The 16408-nt window shown below is 38.0% G+C and overlaps 1 protein-coding gene across 1 annotated transcript in view; it reads right to left on the bottom strand.

The window, feature by feature from the left end:
* Positions 1-16408, bottom strand: part of SCARA5 (scavenger receptor class A member 5) — an 807029-nt gene that overhangs the window by 159477 nt on the left and 631144 nt on the right. Inside the window, exon 7 of the mRNA XM_053709505.1 lies at positions 7455-7499. Within this exon, the coding sequence (XP_053565480.1) occupies positions 7455-7499 (45 nt within the window). The remainder of the gene's footprint in view (positions 1-7454; positions 7500-16408) is intronic.

Raw genomic sequence — 16408 nt, forward strand, 5'->3', positions numbered from 1 at the left:
CAAACAGGCATTTCTTGTGATATCCTGTATGAGTACATAAAATAACAATAAATAGTAATGCAATACTGAAAAATGTGGCTACTATTGTAGCTCAAGAAAAATACCTCTAAATTGATTAATTATCATTATGTTGTCCTGATTTTAGGAATACCACATATGTTTATGTTTCCAAGTAATTTATAGCAAATATAGGCCAGGTATTTATGTCACAAAGCAAGTGCTCTGCCACTGAGCGATTCCCCAAAACACTTTATGATGAGTGTCTACTTTGTTTGAATGCAGATTTTTCTAATTGACTAATACCAAACGTTTTCTATTTTTTTAATTAACTTTGTCCTCATACCTGCACACTTAAATTCAAACATAAATAAATATACTGATATCCATATGAGAACTGAGCATGGGAAAAAAAAAGATGCACAACCATCCAAGATACGCTCTGCACAAATTATCAAAATGTTTTCCTAAAATCTAGCGTGAAAAGTGTTTTCTGATAGATTGAAATAACACTGGCCAGGGGTCATGGAACAAAGAAAAAAAAATTGAAAAGAAAGAAATAAATGGTAAAGTTTGTATGACGCTCAGAGTGTTTTTCTAAGTCTGGTTGATCTCAGTAACAATATTTAGCTGTATAATTATTCATTTTGTAAACAGTTTCAGTACCCCGGCTTCATGTATTGATACTAACTTAACTACACTATTATTTGCCAAAGTAAACCAGAGTCACTTTACACTTACACTGCTTACCTATAAGCACATGGTAAGTCTTTAATGTTCCATGTATAACCATAATATTTCATAGTACACCAAGGGCAGCAGAATCCATTATACTGCACAACATTCTATCTGTCTTTCAGAAACAGATAGCAGGAGGGAGACTTTAAGACTCAGTCAGTTAAAATCCCAGACTACAGGATGTGCGTATCTGAGAATCTTTATCTATGTTATTGCATAGAAAAATATTACAATCTAAACCCATTCATTTCTTGGTGCCTATAAAAACAAAAATGGCTTTGAATAATAATCTGATAACTGTGTGAACACAGTCAGTGTCATACACAGTCTGCTAATGTATTAGCTCATACTACTTGTAAAACATTTTATTAAAGGAACAGTATACATTTTTTGTGGGGCAGTTAATATATTTATATAAAAAATAACAATAGTACTGAATACTTTTCCCTTTAAAATGTTTTTAAAATCCTTTTCTCACTGACGGCTTGATGACGCATGCTCTATCTGAATCATGAAAGAAAAAAATTGGGTTTCATATCCCTTTACTTACTGCAAAAGCAATCAATTTACATTTACAAGTCATACAGTACAGAGTCATTTTTATAATTGGTTTTATGTTATGTAAGTTCTTATGAAAGTGAATGATATAGCAAAATATGCATTATTATACAGTATTAATGAGCAGCTGGTATAATACTGGGGGTTATAACATTTTAAAAGTTACCAAGTTTTAACATAAAAAATAAACCATATTTAGAGATAATTTCTTGTTTTGAACAACTTTGGTTTAAAATGGTCAGATATTTCCCTAATCCATTTCTCAGTAGTACTAGACAATAATTTTAGTGTGAATACTAAATTAAGTCCAAAAGGTTAATGCAACTTTAGAATGTTTTTTAAAGTATGTTTTTTCAATATTTTTTGAAAATAAATACAGACAACTTACAGACAGAAGATCTTTTTGAAAGTAGAAAACATACAAAACAGCAAATTTCAAAATAACACAAATAGAGACACACCTAGATTACGAGTTTTGCGTTAGGAGGGGTGCGGTGCTAACTAGCAGTTTAAGCTCACTGCTCACTTACAGACAGCGCTGGTATTACGGGTTTTTAGAAACCCGGCATTAACCGCAAAAAAGTGAGCAAAGAGCAAAATTTAGCTCCACATCTCACCTCAATACCAGCGCTGCTTACGTTAGCGGTGAGCTGGTAAAACGTGCTCGTGCACGATTTCCCCATAGGAATCAATGGGGGAGAGCCGGCTGAAAAAAAAACACTTGCAAAAAAGCAGCGTAAAGCTCCTAATGCAGCCCCATTGATTCCTATGGGGAAATAAAAGTTATGTCTACACCTAACACCCTAACATGAACCCCGAGTCTAAACACCCCTAATCTTACACTTATTAACCCCTAATCCGCCGCCCCCAACATCGCTGACACCTGCATTATATTATTAACCCCTAATCTGCTGCTCCGGACACCGCCCCCACCTACATTATAGTTATGAACCCCTAATCTGCTGCCCCTACATCGCCGAACCCTACATTATATTTATTAACCCCCTAATCTGCTGTCCCCCAATGTCGCCGCAACCTAACTACATTTATTAACCCCTAATCTGCCACCCACAATGTCGCCACCACTATAATAAAGTTATTAACCCCTAAACCTAAGTCTAACCCTAACCCCCCCTAACTTAAATATAATTACAATAAATCTAAATACAATTACTACAATTACCTAAATAATTACTATTTAAAACTAAATACTTACCTATAAAATAAACCCTATGATAGCTACAATATAACTAATAGTTACATTGTAGCTATTTTAGGATTTATTTTTATTTTACAGGCAACTTTGTATTTATTCTTACTAGGTAGAATAGTTATTAAATAGTTCTAGATCTATGATTACGGCCAACAGCTGAAACGTGTAAGATCCGCTTTTTACGCTCTAACAAGCTGAAGCCCCTGACGAAACCTTTGCTTTGTTGCTGTTTTAACCTGCCAAGAATAAAGTATGTTTTTTAATCTACCTGGAATCAAGATCCGATTCTTTCTTTTCTCCTTATTAAATAGTTATTAACTATTTAATAACTACCTAGTTAAAATAAAGACAAATTTACCTGTAAAATAAAACCTAACCTAAGTTACACTAACACCTTACACTACACTACAATTAAATAAATTAAATACAATTAATTTCAATGAAATAAAATTATCTAAAGTGCGAACCCCCCACTAAATTACAGAAAATAATAAAATAATTACAAGATTTTTAAACTAATTAACCTACTCTAATCTCCCTAACAAAATAAAAAAGCCCCCCAAAATAAAAAAAAGCCCTACCCTACACTAAATTACAAATAGCCATTAAAAGGGCCTTTTGCCTGTAAAAAAAAAAAGTACAAACACCCCCCCAAACATTAAAACCCACACAACCAACCCTACTCTAAAACCTACCCAATCCCCCCTTAAAAAAACCTAACACTAACCCTTTGAAGATCACCCTACCGTGAGACATCTTCACCCAACCAGGCAGAAGTGGTCCTCCAGATAGGCAGAAGCCTTCACCCAACCGGGCAGAAGTGGTCCTCCAGACGGGCAGAAGTCTTCATCCAACCAGACAGAAGTGGTCCTGCAGACGGGCAGAAGTCTTTATCCAGATGGCATCTTCTATCTTCATCCATCCGGCACGGAGCGGGTCCATCTTCAAGACATCCGATGCAGAGCATCCTCTTCATCCGGAGTCTTCTTACTAAATGACGGTACCTTTAAGTGACGTCATCCAAGATGGCATCCCTTCAATTCCGATTGGCTGATAGAATTCTATCAGCCAATCTGAATTAAGGTAGAAAAAATCCTATTGACTGATGCAATCAGCCAATAGGATTGAGCTCGCATTCTATTGGCTGATTGGAACAGCCAAAAGAATGCCAGCTCCATCCTCTTGAACTTCAATCCTATTGGATGATTGCATCAGCCAATAATTTTTTCTACCTTAATTCCGATTGGCTGAATTCTATCAGCCAATCGGAATTGAAGGGACGCCATCTTGGACGACGTCACTTAAAGGTACTGTCATTTAGTAAGAAGACTCCGGATGAAGAGGATGCTCCGCATCGGATTTCTTGAAGATGGACCCGCTCTGCGCCGGATGGATGAAGATAGAAGATGCCGTCTGGATGAAGATAGAAGATGCCGTCTGGATGAAGACTTCTGCCCATCTGGAGGACCTCTTCTGCCTGGCTTGGATGAAGACTTCTGCCTGTCCCTGTTGGGTGAAGACGTCTCATGGTAGGGTGATCTTCAAGGGATTAGTGTTAGGTTTTTTTAAGGGGGGATTGGGTGAGTTTTAGAGTAGGGTTGGTTGTGTGGGTGGTGGGTTTTAATGTTGGGGGGGAGTATTTGAACTTTTTTTTACAGGTAAAAGAGCTGATTACTTTGGGGCAATGCCCCGCAAAAGGCCTTTTAAGGGCTATTTGTAATTTAGTGTAGGGTAGGGCTTTTTTATTTTGGGGGCTTTTTTATTTTGTTAGGGGGATTACAGTAGGTGTAATTAGTTTAAAAATCTTGTAATTATTTTATTATTTTCTGTAATTTAGTGTTTTGTTTTTTTCGTACTTTTTTTATTTAATTGTAATTAATTGTATTTAATTTAGTCAATTTATTTAATTATAGTGTAGTCTTATGTGTTAGTGTAACTTAGGTTAGGTTTTATTTTACAGGTAAATTTGTCTTTATTTTAACTAGGTAGTTATTAAATAGTTAATAACTATTTAATAACTATTCTACCTAGTTAAAATAAATACAAAGTTGCCTGTAAAATAAAAATAAACCCTAAGATAGCTATGTAACTATTAGTTATTTTGTAGCTATCTTAGGGTTTATTTTACAGGTAAGTACTTAGTTTTAAATAGGAATTATTTAATTAATTGTAGTAATTTTATTTAGATTTATTGGAATTATATTTAAGTTAGGGGGGTTAGGGTTAGACTTAGGTTTAGGGGTTAATATATTTAATATAGTGGCGGCGACGTTGTGGGCGGCAGATTAGGGGTTAATAAATGTAGGTAGGTGACAGCAATGTTAGGGACGGCAGATTAGGGGTTAATAATATTTAACTAGTGTTTGCGTTGCAGGAGTGTGGCGATTTAGGGGTTAATATATTTATTATAGTGGCGGCGATGTCCGGTTCGGCAGATTAGGGGTTAAAATATTTCTTTTAGTGTTTGCGATGTGGGGGAGCCTCGGTTTAAGGGTTAATAGGTAGTTTATGGGTGTTAGTGTACTTTTTAGCACTTTAGTTAAGAGTTTTATGCTACGGCGTTGCAGTGTAAAACTCTTAACTACTGACTTTAAAACGCAGTACCAGGCTTGACAGGAGAGGGTATACCGCTCACTTTTGGTCAGACTCGTAATACCAGCGCTATGCAAGTCCCATTGAAAATATAGGATACGCAATTAACGTAAGTGGATTTGCGGTATTTCCGAGTCTGGCCAAAGAAGTGAGCGGTGAGCCTGTCATTTCAAGACTCGTAATACCAGCGGGCGTCAAAAAGCAGCATTAAGACCGTCCAACGCTGCTTTTTAAGCCTAACGCACAAACTAGCCGATAGTAATTTGTTCTCTAGCATTTATTTTACTCAAAAGTCAAGACCCAAAATCATGTCTGAAAAACCAATAAACCCAAAAAACTAAATACTCAAAAAAGTGTTAAATAACCTAGAGAAGGAGACCAACAGACTCCCCGTGGCATTAAAGGAACAAGAAACCCATTTTTTTGTTTAGGATTCAGATAGAGAATACAATTTCAAGCAACATTCCAATTGACTTCTATTATCTAATTTTCTTCATTCTTTAAATTCTTTAGGTATCCTTTGCTGAGGAGATAGCAAATCACATGGGTGAGCCAATCACACAAGCAGGGATAGGCACAGACAAAGGCTGTGGCGGACATTTTTCAAAGTACAGACCTTAGTGAAGGACACCAAGGTACATTTGAAATTAAAAACATTATTTTATAGTGCTTGGTGTTATTATACTGATGTAGATACCACAGATTCTATAACCAGCCCTCCTCTGTCTATACGCATGTACCAGTGTCACTATTGTGTGATTATATAGCGCTGGGTGTTATTATACTGATGCAGATACCACTGATCCTATAACCAGCCCTCCTCTGGCTATACCCATGTGCCAGTGTCACTACTGTGTGATTATATAGTGCTTGGTGTTATTATACTGATGCAGATACCACTGACCCTATAACCAGCCCTCCTCTGGCTATACGCATGTGCCAGTGTCACTACTGTGTCATTATATAGCGCTGGGTGTTATTATAATGATGCAGATACCACTGACCCTATAACCAGCCCTCCTCTGGCTATACCCATGAGCCAGTGTCACTACTGTGTCATTATATAGCGCTGGGTGTTATTATACTGATGCAGATACCACTGATCCTATAACCAGCCCTCCTCTGACTATACCCATGAGCCAGTGTCACTACTGTGTGATTATATAGTGCTGGGTGTTATTATACTGATGCAGATACCACTGATCCTATAACCAGCCCTTCTCTGGCTATACCCATGAGCCAGTGTCACTACAGTGTCATTATATAGCGCTGGGTGTTATTATACTGATGCAGATACCACTGATCCTATAACCAGCCCTTGTCTGGCTATACCCATGTGCCAGTGTCACTACTGTGTCATTATATAGTGCTGGGTGTTATTATACTGATGCAAATACCACTGATCCTATAACCAGCCCTCCTCTGGCTATACCTATGTGCCAGTGTCACTACTGTGTCATTATATAGTGCTTGGTGTTATTATACTGATGCAGATACCACTGACCCTATAACCAGCCCTTGTCTGGCTATACCCATATGCCAGTGTCATTGCTGTGTCTTTGTATATAGCTGGGTGTTAATATACTGATGCAGATACCACTGACCCTATAACCAGCCCTTGTCTGACTATACCCATGTGCCAGTGTCACTGCTGTGTCTTTGTATAGAGCTGGGTGTTATTATACTGATGCGAATACCACTGACCCTATAACCAGCCCTTGTCTGGCTATACCCATGTGCCAGTGTCACTGCTGTGTCTTTATATAGTGCTGGGTGTTATTATACTGATGCTGATACCACTGATCCTATAACCAGCCCTTGTCTGGCTATACCCATGTGCCAGTGTCACTGCTGTGTCTTTGTATAGAGCTGGGTGTTATTTTACAGATGCAGATACAAATCCAGTATTTCACTCAGGCTTTATATATTCCATAACTTATCACCCAATATCGCTAGCAGTCTCTTGACAAGCCACTAACTTTATTCACACTACATATTCTTTTTATTCCTATTATTTAATCAGAAAGAAAAGATATACTGAGGTTGTGGCGGACATTGCAAGGGCTAGTCACTGACACCAGTGTCCGTGTACGGACACCTTGCCTATCCCTGCACACAAGGCATCTATGTGCAGCCACCAATCAGTAGATACTGAGCATATTTAGATATGCTTTTAAAAAAATGATATCAAGAGAATGAAGCAACTGAGATATTATAAGTACACTGGAAAGTTGTTTAAATCTGCATGCTCTTTCTAAATCATGAAATAAAAAAAATTGGGTTTCATGTCCCTTTATAATCTACATCATCCCAAAGACCCAGGTGAGAGTCAGAAAGAAAAGATAACATGAATTACCTGTGTCCGCTTTATCACCCTTGTCACCTTTTGGTCCACGATCACCTACAAAAATAAAATAAAACGATATATAAACATCCATAAACCAAATGTGAATGACATCAAACTATTTAAAAGGGAAAGACTTGTTTGAGATACATTTCAAGAATAAAAAATCATTGGGAGAACACGATCACATTATCCACATAAATATAATATTGCAGTTCAATATTTGTACAATGTTCTCACTTATTTTCCATTGTTCTCTCCAAACAAGCTAGTATTGTAACATATGTACATCCTTACCAGTTTAAAAAACAATGGCCTAGATTTAGAGTTTGGCGTTAGCCGTCAAAAGCAGCGTTAAGGGGTCCTAACGCTGCTTTTTACCGCCCGCTGGTATTTAGAGTTAGCCAGGAAAGGGTCTACCGCTCACTTTCTTTCTGCGACTCCAGGTTACTGCAGATCCCCTTACGTCAATTGCGTATCCTATCTTTTCAATGGGATTTGCCTAACGCTGGTATTTGGAGTCTTGGAACAAGTGAGCGGTAGAGCCTCTACCGACAAGACTCCTACTGCCAAAAAAAGTCAGTAGTTAAGAGCTTTATGGGCTAACACTGGAATATAAAGCTCCTAACTACTGTGCTATAAAGTACACTAACACCCATAAACTACCTATGTACCCCTAAACCGAGCCACCCCCACATCGCCAACCCTCTAATAAATTTTTTTAACCCCTAATCTTCCGACCGGACACTGCCACCACCTACATTATAGCTATGAACCCCTAATCTGCTGCCCCTAACATCGCCGACACCTATATTATATTTATTACCCCCTAATCTGCCCCCCCCACGTCGCCGCTACCTAACTACACTTATTAACCCCTAATCTGCCGACCGGACCTCCCCGCCACTATAATAAATGTAATAACCCCTAAACCACCGCACTCCCGCCTCGCAAACACTATAATAAATTGTATTAACCTCTAACCCGCCCTCCCTAACATCGCCGACACCTACCTACAATTATTAACCCCTAATCTCCCACCCGCAACGTCGCCGCTACTATAATAAAGTTATTAACCCCTAAACCTAACTCTAACCCTAACACCCTAATTTTAATTAAACGAAATAATACTCTAGGGTTAGAGTTAGGTTTAGGGGTTAATAATTTTAGTATAGTAGCGGCGACGTTGCGGGCGGGAGATTAGGGGTTAATAATTGTAGGTAGGTGGCGCTGCTCCATAACCCTGTTCGCCTGCTCTGATGAGGCGGACAGAGATCGCCACAATTCAACCCAATCGAGTATGATCGGGTTGATTGACACCCCTAGGCTGGTGCAATGCTGAATACGGATAGCGTATTGCTCTCCGCATTCAGCGATGTCTGTCGGACCTGATCCGCACTGTCGGATCAGGTCTGACAGACATTTGATAAATAGGCCTCAGAAACTTTTATAAAAGTGAGTATAAGCTAAGACTCCTGAGGAAGAGACGTGACTGTGAAATGCGTGGTGTAAATTAGAAGCTATAGCTGCTGTGCTTCTGCTTTGTTGGACTCAGCTATTGGACTCAGCACGTAAGAAGAGTAAATATTACATATTTTAAATTAATTTTTACATTGGACAATAGTTTTTATTGGTCTATACGTTTGGAGAGAGTCTGGGAATACACAGAGCCGCAAGTGAAACAGAGGTTGCTACCTGCTGAAGTGTGTGGAGCAGAGAGACTCACGTATAAGGCATTGTTTTAATTAATCTCTTGTAAGTGCAATAGATTGTGTGCACAAAATAAAGTGAAAAACGTTACACCTTGAATCTTGGATGCGCTTTTTTGCTCTTCTTTTTCAGTAACCCTAAAGCCTGAGTACTCCTTGCACTCAGTGAATGTTAAAGCAGCACCAAAGATTCACAGCCAAGGGAGAAACAAACAGAAACTGGAGTACTCAGAGTTGAATTTAACAACATATACCATATTCCCTGAGTCATGAATGTGAGGTAATAAAGTGCTTTTATCTATTTAAATGAACTATTTATATGAATTGATTTTGTGTACACACAAATGAATGTAGATTTTTATAAAAAAAATTAAAAATTGTAGTCATTCAAATATAAATTCATGTATTTATGTACTGGTGTATTTTATATTTAGTGGTAGTGTGTATTTATTTATGTAGCAATTTTAGTACTCGTTTAGATATACCTGTGCACAATTGTGCGTATGTGAAAATATTGTATTTGGAATTAGGAATCAATTTGAGGAGATACCGTTGTGTAACAGGTACACTGTGTTTACTTGGGTATAGACATTAGGAAACGTACATGAGAAAGATTAACAACATATATTGTGTATTAAGTCGAGCGCAGCTTAATTGGGTTGTGTGGCAAAAATGTAAGTGTGGGATTAACTCCTCAGATTTATATGTTTTTTTTACCTATATCAGAGAAGTTAGAGGCCATCTACGTACTAGTCCCAATTTGGTTCTACTATTGTAAAAAAAAATCAAAAAAAAAAATCCATGATTGTAAAAATATAAAACTATCATGTCAGCAGCTTGTTTAGACCATATCACACAAGATGTTTGAACATCTTGCCATTCTCCATGGTATAAAAGCTTTGGGGCGTTTCCCATAATTGTGTGCAGTGTACAGTCTGACACTAAGGGCTGGATTTATCAAAGGGCTAGGAGAACTCACCTTTGTATTCTCCAAGTTCTTTGCAGCTCGCCGTTGGAGAGGCGCACCGGTGCACACAAATTTATCAAAAAATTGCACGTAATAATTTGCACAGTTTGGAAGGTGAGCTGGGGTGGATTATGATTAATTTCTCCACACAAAAAAAAGGAAGTTCTCCTGATTTATTCTTTCAAACCCGTGTTTTTTTAGGTAGTATTTTTTGCCCATTTGCACATTAATTTTGGAGTGTTACCACAATACATTTTTACTTTAACTTTGTTATAATAAAGACATTATATAACTGTAACACAATCAAATTGTTAATACAATTTCGTTCATTGTGGGGAAATTTTACATAATATATTTGACATATGTATCTAGCGCATATTTGTAGGAGAACTTTGCATTCTCCAAAGGCACAAAAAAATTATATATTGGTAACTGGGCATAATGCTAAGGCAAACTATGGGAAATGCAACAAAAACTAGCAAACTTAAGTTTTTAAGCTCACCGGTGCATCTTGGTGAATGTGATCGAAGTGAGAGGAATCTATAGTCAGACAAATTTTATGCGCACTTTGCATTAATAAATCAGGGGATTCAGTTGTATGCAGATTTATGGGCGCAATTTTAGGAGAATTGCTTTGATAAATCCTGCTCTAAGAGGTTTATATTTGCTCAATTATATATATTTGGTTAAAATAAGAGTATTATAAATGCTCTATGTTACTGCTTTGGAGAGTTTAATAACTTCTATGTTTCTGGCAGGAGGAGGTTAAACATTGGTCTCTGGCAGGAATAGGTTAATCATTGTTTTCCCTGAGTCTGACAGGATGAGTGAATAACCTCACTTTTAAGTAATATAGATGAGACAAATATGATATAAAATTGGTGTAGGTATGTTTGCCATAAACAGAGACACATCTTCCTTTAACCCCTCGACTGTGTTCTAATTCCTCCATGGCAAAATCAAGAAAATAAAACCTTGAACAGCAACACAATATAATCTGCATTTCACTGGAAATGACATAAAACAAATGAGAAAACAACATGTGTGGTAAAAAATGGACGAGCTGTAAATCTTACAAATAAACAATCTCCCTATAAAACGCTGTTTACAGATAAACTCCCACAAAGAGTGCAAACAATATAAAGTGTTAAATGTAAAAATAAACACAACGTTTAGCCAAGATAATAACCATTATGAAATAAGCTATTCAACAAATGTGACTTTAGAACCCTTTAAACTGTCTGACAAAGAGGAATGGTTATAATCAACTTTTATATAAGTTCTGAGCCATATTTTCTACATCATCTAATCAGTATCATCCCTTCGTATTCTATTTATTTTGGATTTTGTTTCAAAATATGGGCAGGGTTCTAGAAAAATACACAAACAGATCCAAACCCTAACATAAGCTGCAGTTATCTTAATAACACGCGGCAAACCCTTCGACCCCACAGAATTTTAATGTAGAACAGTGGGTTATGTGGATTGTTTATGGATTTTGACCCGTAGTATTACGTGCACTCACTGTTTCTGAAATGTGTTATAATGAGATAAAGCCTATTGGATGTTTTTTTTTTTTAAATGCAGAACGGAAATTTTACTTGTTTACTAAGTAATACCCAAAAAAGGTGACATCTGCAGTGAAAAATGTGATTAGTTATCACAGGATATAGAAGTAAGAATCAAGCTTTCAAAATTCAGATAGATTTGTACAATTTAATAAAAAAAAAAGGTTTTATTTATCACGGCCAGAATGGGGCCGCATACACCTGTTTCCGCACGAGCCTTCAGGCTCACCTGAAACAGGCGTTAAGAAGCAGCAGTCTTAAGACCGCTGCTCCTTAATTCGTCCGCCACCTGTAAGGCAGTGGACAGCAATTAGACCAATGCTAGTGGCCGATTGGCCGCGAATCTGCAGGGGGCGACATTGCACAAGCATTTCACTAGAAATGCTTGTGCAATGATAAATGACGACTCTGGGGCCTAGTTATCAAGCCGTCAACCTCAAATACGCTGGAATTCCGCAGCGTATTTGTGGCGAGGCTGATTCGCCTTAGTTATCAAAGGCTCGAGACCGGCAAAAGTAGAATTTTGTGACGTAAGCATCGATCCACCGGACTCAGTCCGACACAGATCGATTCTTACGTCACTCCAGATGTTCCGCACACAAGTGCGGCACATTCTCACTACTTTTGCTAGCTATCAAAAAACTAGCAGGTACGCTCGGCACTTTTACGGCCCAGCGTACCTGGTTTTCAATCCGCCACCCCTGGAGGCGGTGGATCCCATAGGAATCAATGGGAGTCTGACCATAGCGAAAGTACAAGTTCGCTGCTGACAGACATCCCATTGATTCCTATGGGAGCTGTCTACACCTAACACCCTAACATGTACCGCGAGTCTAAACACCGCTAATCTGACCCCCCCCTACACCGCCGCAACTAAATAAAGTTATTACCCCCTAAACCGCCGCTCCCGGAGCCCACCACAAGCTACTCTATACATATTAACCCCTAAACCGCCGCTCCCGGAGCCCACCGCAAGCTACTCTATACATATTAACCCCTAAACCGCCGCTCCCGGAGCCCACCGCAACTATAATAAATGTATTAACCCCTAAACCGCCGCTCCCTGAACCCGCCGCAACCTATATTAAATGTATTAACCCCTATCCTGCCCCCCCTACACCGTCGCCACCTATAATATATTTATTAACCCCTAATCTGCCCCCCCTACACCGTCGCCACCTATAATACATTTATTAACCCCTATCCTGCCCCCCACTACGCCGCCGCCACTGTCATAAAATTATTAACCCCTAAACCTAAGTCTAACCCTAAACCTAACGCCCCCCTAACTTAAATATTAATTAAATAAATCTAAATAAATTAACTCTTATTAAGTAAATGAATCCTATTTAAAACTAAATACTTACCTTTAAAATAAACCCTAATATAGCTACAATATAAATAATAATTATATTCTAGCTATCTTAGGATTTATTTTTATTTTACAGGTACCTTTCAATTTATTTTTAACCATGTACAATAACTATTAAATAGTTATTAACTATTTAATAGCTTACCTAGCTAAAATAAAGAGAAATGTACCTGTGAAATAAATCCTAACCTAAGTTACAATTACACCTAACACTACACTATACTTTAATAAATTATTCCTATTTAAAAATAAATACTTACCTGTAAAATAAACCCTAAGATAGCTACAATATAATTAATAATTATATTATAGCTATCTTAGGATTTATATTTATTTTACAGGTAACTTTGTATTTATTTTAGCTAGTTAGAATAGTTATTAAATAGTTATTAACTATTTAATAACTACATAGCTAAAAGAAATACAAAATTACCTGTAAAATAAATCCTAACTTAAGTTACAATTAAACCTAATACTACACTATCATTAAATTAATTAAATAAATTAACTACAAATAACTACAATTGGGTTTCCGGTGGGAGGAGCTGATTCGGAAGCAGAGCACGCTAGTTGTGGCGTGGTGCTGAGAGTTAGCGTATGTAACAGCTTTTGCCTCCCGGGCTCTATTCTCCCGTTGCTGGTGTGACATATACACCCTAGGGAGCTGGGCAACTTTCACTCGTGCCCTGGCAGGAAACCCATGAGAGCGGTATGCTCCGTCGCAAGAGCCGCAAATAGCCTCTCGACTAGAAGAAGTACACCCCGCGGGGGTGATACCGCTGATCACTCACAGGGCGTCGACCCTCATCTACACTATCGGCATCCTGGATGCAACCTAAAGGTAGAAAGTGCCGCATTACAGGAGCACAAACAAATACCTGTATATCACAAGGACCCTACAAATCCTCAACTGCTCACTGCACTGTTGCATTGACCGCACCTGAAATACACTCTAATCCACCGCCTGTAGCGGTCCCACGCTGAAGCAATTTACCTTCCAAGATACGCTGCTGCACTGGTCCGGGGCCCTGACAGAGCTGGTACCTGAGTCTAAAGTGCCTGGGCTGACAACTTAGGGTAGAGTATCGAGCAGGATAAGGTGCTGGCTTACTCACTGCCTCGTCAGCTGATTGGAGTTACCGGAGTCGTTGCTGCATCTCTCGGACAGGTGCTACAATAATTACAAGGGTAACAGCTGAGGCAGGTCAGATTTACACAAGACCGTACTACACATCAAACCTATACATGCTGGATAGAGTTGGACCACCGCTGTTGTACCCACTACTAACTTGGAAAGTGCAAGTATATCTGGTTCCCTGGTTTCCTTATTCTGACTGTCTGTTTGACTGTTTGCTGTGTCCGTTTTTCCTAAAGTTAAGAGAACTCTTTATCGTCACTGCCAGACCGCCGCTGTGCGGGTTCAAGCAGCCCTAAATAACGGCTGGATGTCTTGAAGTGTTAAATCCTACTCTTGTTACGGACAATATCTAAGTCTGTTTAGTCTATATTTGCTAGACTTTCTGAGGTTACAAATCTGTTACTCTGACCTACAAATATGTTGCTTTAACCTGCAAGTTTAATATAGTAAATGTACCAAAAATTGAAAAGTCAGCTGAATATAAATTCATGAATTGACCTAGTGCTCAGTTTATGTCAGGGCCTAGATTGTTCTTATAGCTTTATTATGGAAAATCTTTTTTTTTCTTTTCTGTTATATCATAAGTACTTGACCTTACCACAAATGATTTATCAGTTCTAGATGCTCAATTAATATAAACTAATATAGTTACATCTGACTCTACTTACGCGTATATAGATTTATACTCTGTATAAGCATTGTACTTACTGTGTCTGACATATTATTTTAAGAAGTCCTGCAACAAAGTTCTTTAGGTGATGAGTAAATCAAATAGAGAGATAATCTATATGGTATAAGATTCTTTTTGTGCTGGAACATATTAGATATTAAGTTTCTTATACAGGTCTTTCTTTTTTTTTTTTTCTTATTCTGCCACAGAAGCAATTATGGTTGTATGTAACTCTTGGTTAATAGCCCACAAGTAGATAGCTCGCTTTTTCCCCCTGATAACACTTCACAACACTTGCACTGTGTATTGATTACCCAACTGAGAATTATTCTTTTTGTAAGTCCCGCTATATAGCCACGTTCACTGATTTATTTGTATACACATACACACATTTTTTTTCATAAATAGGCATCAACTGCCCCGAATTTTTTTTTTTTTTTTTTTTTTTTTCCTTTGTTCTCTTTCTTCCTTCTCTCTCCCTCTCCTCTCTTTTCACTTTCTTCTCACGCTATTGAGCTCACCACTCTCTCTTCCCACACTCTACACAATATCTTTCACGTGATTGAACTTTTCTGCAAGGGAGGAAGCGGGTTATTTATATGGACAAATTTGTTACGTCTAAAATAAACTCGCCCATTATGCCAGTTAAAAATAAAGATAAGAAAGCACGCGTCTCTGATACTCACCTAGAAACAGTTAAAGAGCCTATACCCCTTAAAAATGACACGCAACAGCTGGTTAACCAGCTGTCAGGAATATTTTTACCTCAGTTTGAACTACTACAATCTCAGATGGCTAATCTAACAGCGGAGGTGAGACAATTTTCAGACAGGCTCAATGAGGCAGAAAATAGAATATCCGAAACAGAGGATGCTATAAATAGTCAAGCAACGCAATTATCAGATCACAATAAACTTATCAAAAATTTACAGGAACGTATAACAGATCTTGAAGATCGTTCCCGTCGCAATAATTTAAAAATTGTAGGTCTCCCAGAATCTAGTGAATTTGTTGACCTTTTATATTTTGCTTCTATATCTTTGCCACAAGTATTAGGGGTGCAACAACAGAACACTCCCTTGTTGATTGAAAGAGCACATAGAATTGGTCCCCAAAGGAAGCTACTGAACGGGCTATCTAAGCCTAGAGCAGTCATGATCAAATTTCAAAATTATCAAGATAAAATGAAACTTCTGAGAGCCTACCGTAAAATTTACCTGGTGCAGATAGGAGAAGCCAAAATCTTAATTTTTCAAGATTATTCCAGTGAGACTTCCCAAAGAAGGAAAATTATGTCCCCTTTCTGCTCCAGGCTAATCAATGCAGGGCACAAAGCAAGATTAATCTATCCAGCCAAAATAATAATAGAAGATGAGGAAACCACACATATTTTGCTAACCGAACAACAAGCTAGACAATTTTGTATAGATCTGAAAATCAATGTATAGATGAGGGAACGAAGTAAGACTCTAAATATTCGTGTGGATATCGTGAGATATAGCTATTTGCTACATAAAGTCTTGTTTTTAAACTCCTTTACCT

Source organism: Bombina bombina, chromosome 4 (assembly GCF_027579735.1).
Source record: "Bombina bombina isolate aBomBom1 chromosome 4, aBomBom1.pri, whole genome shotgun sequence".
NCBI lineage: Eukaryota > Metazoa > Chordata > Amphibia > Anura > Bombinatoridae > Bombina > Bombina bombina.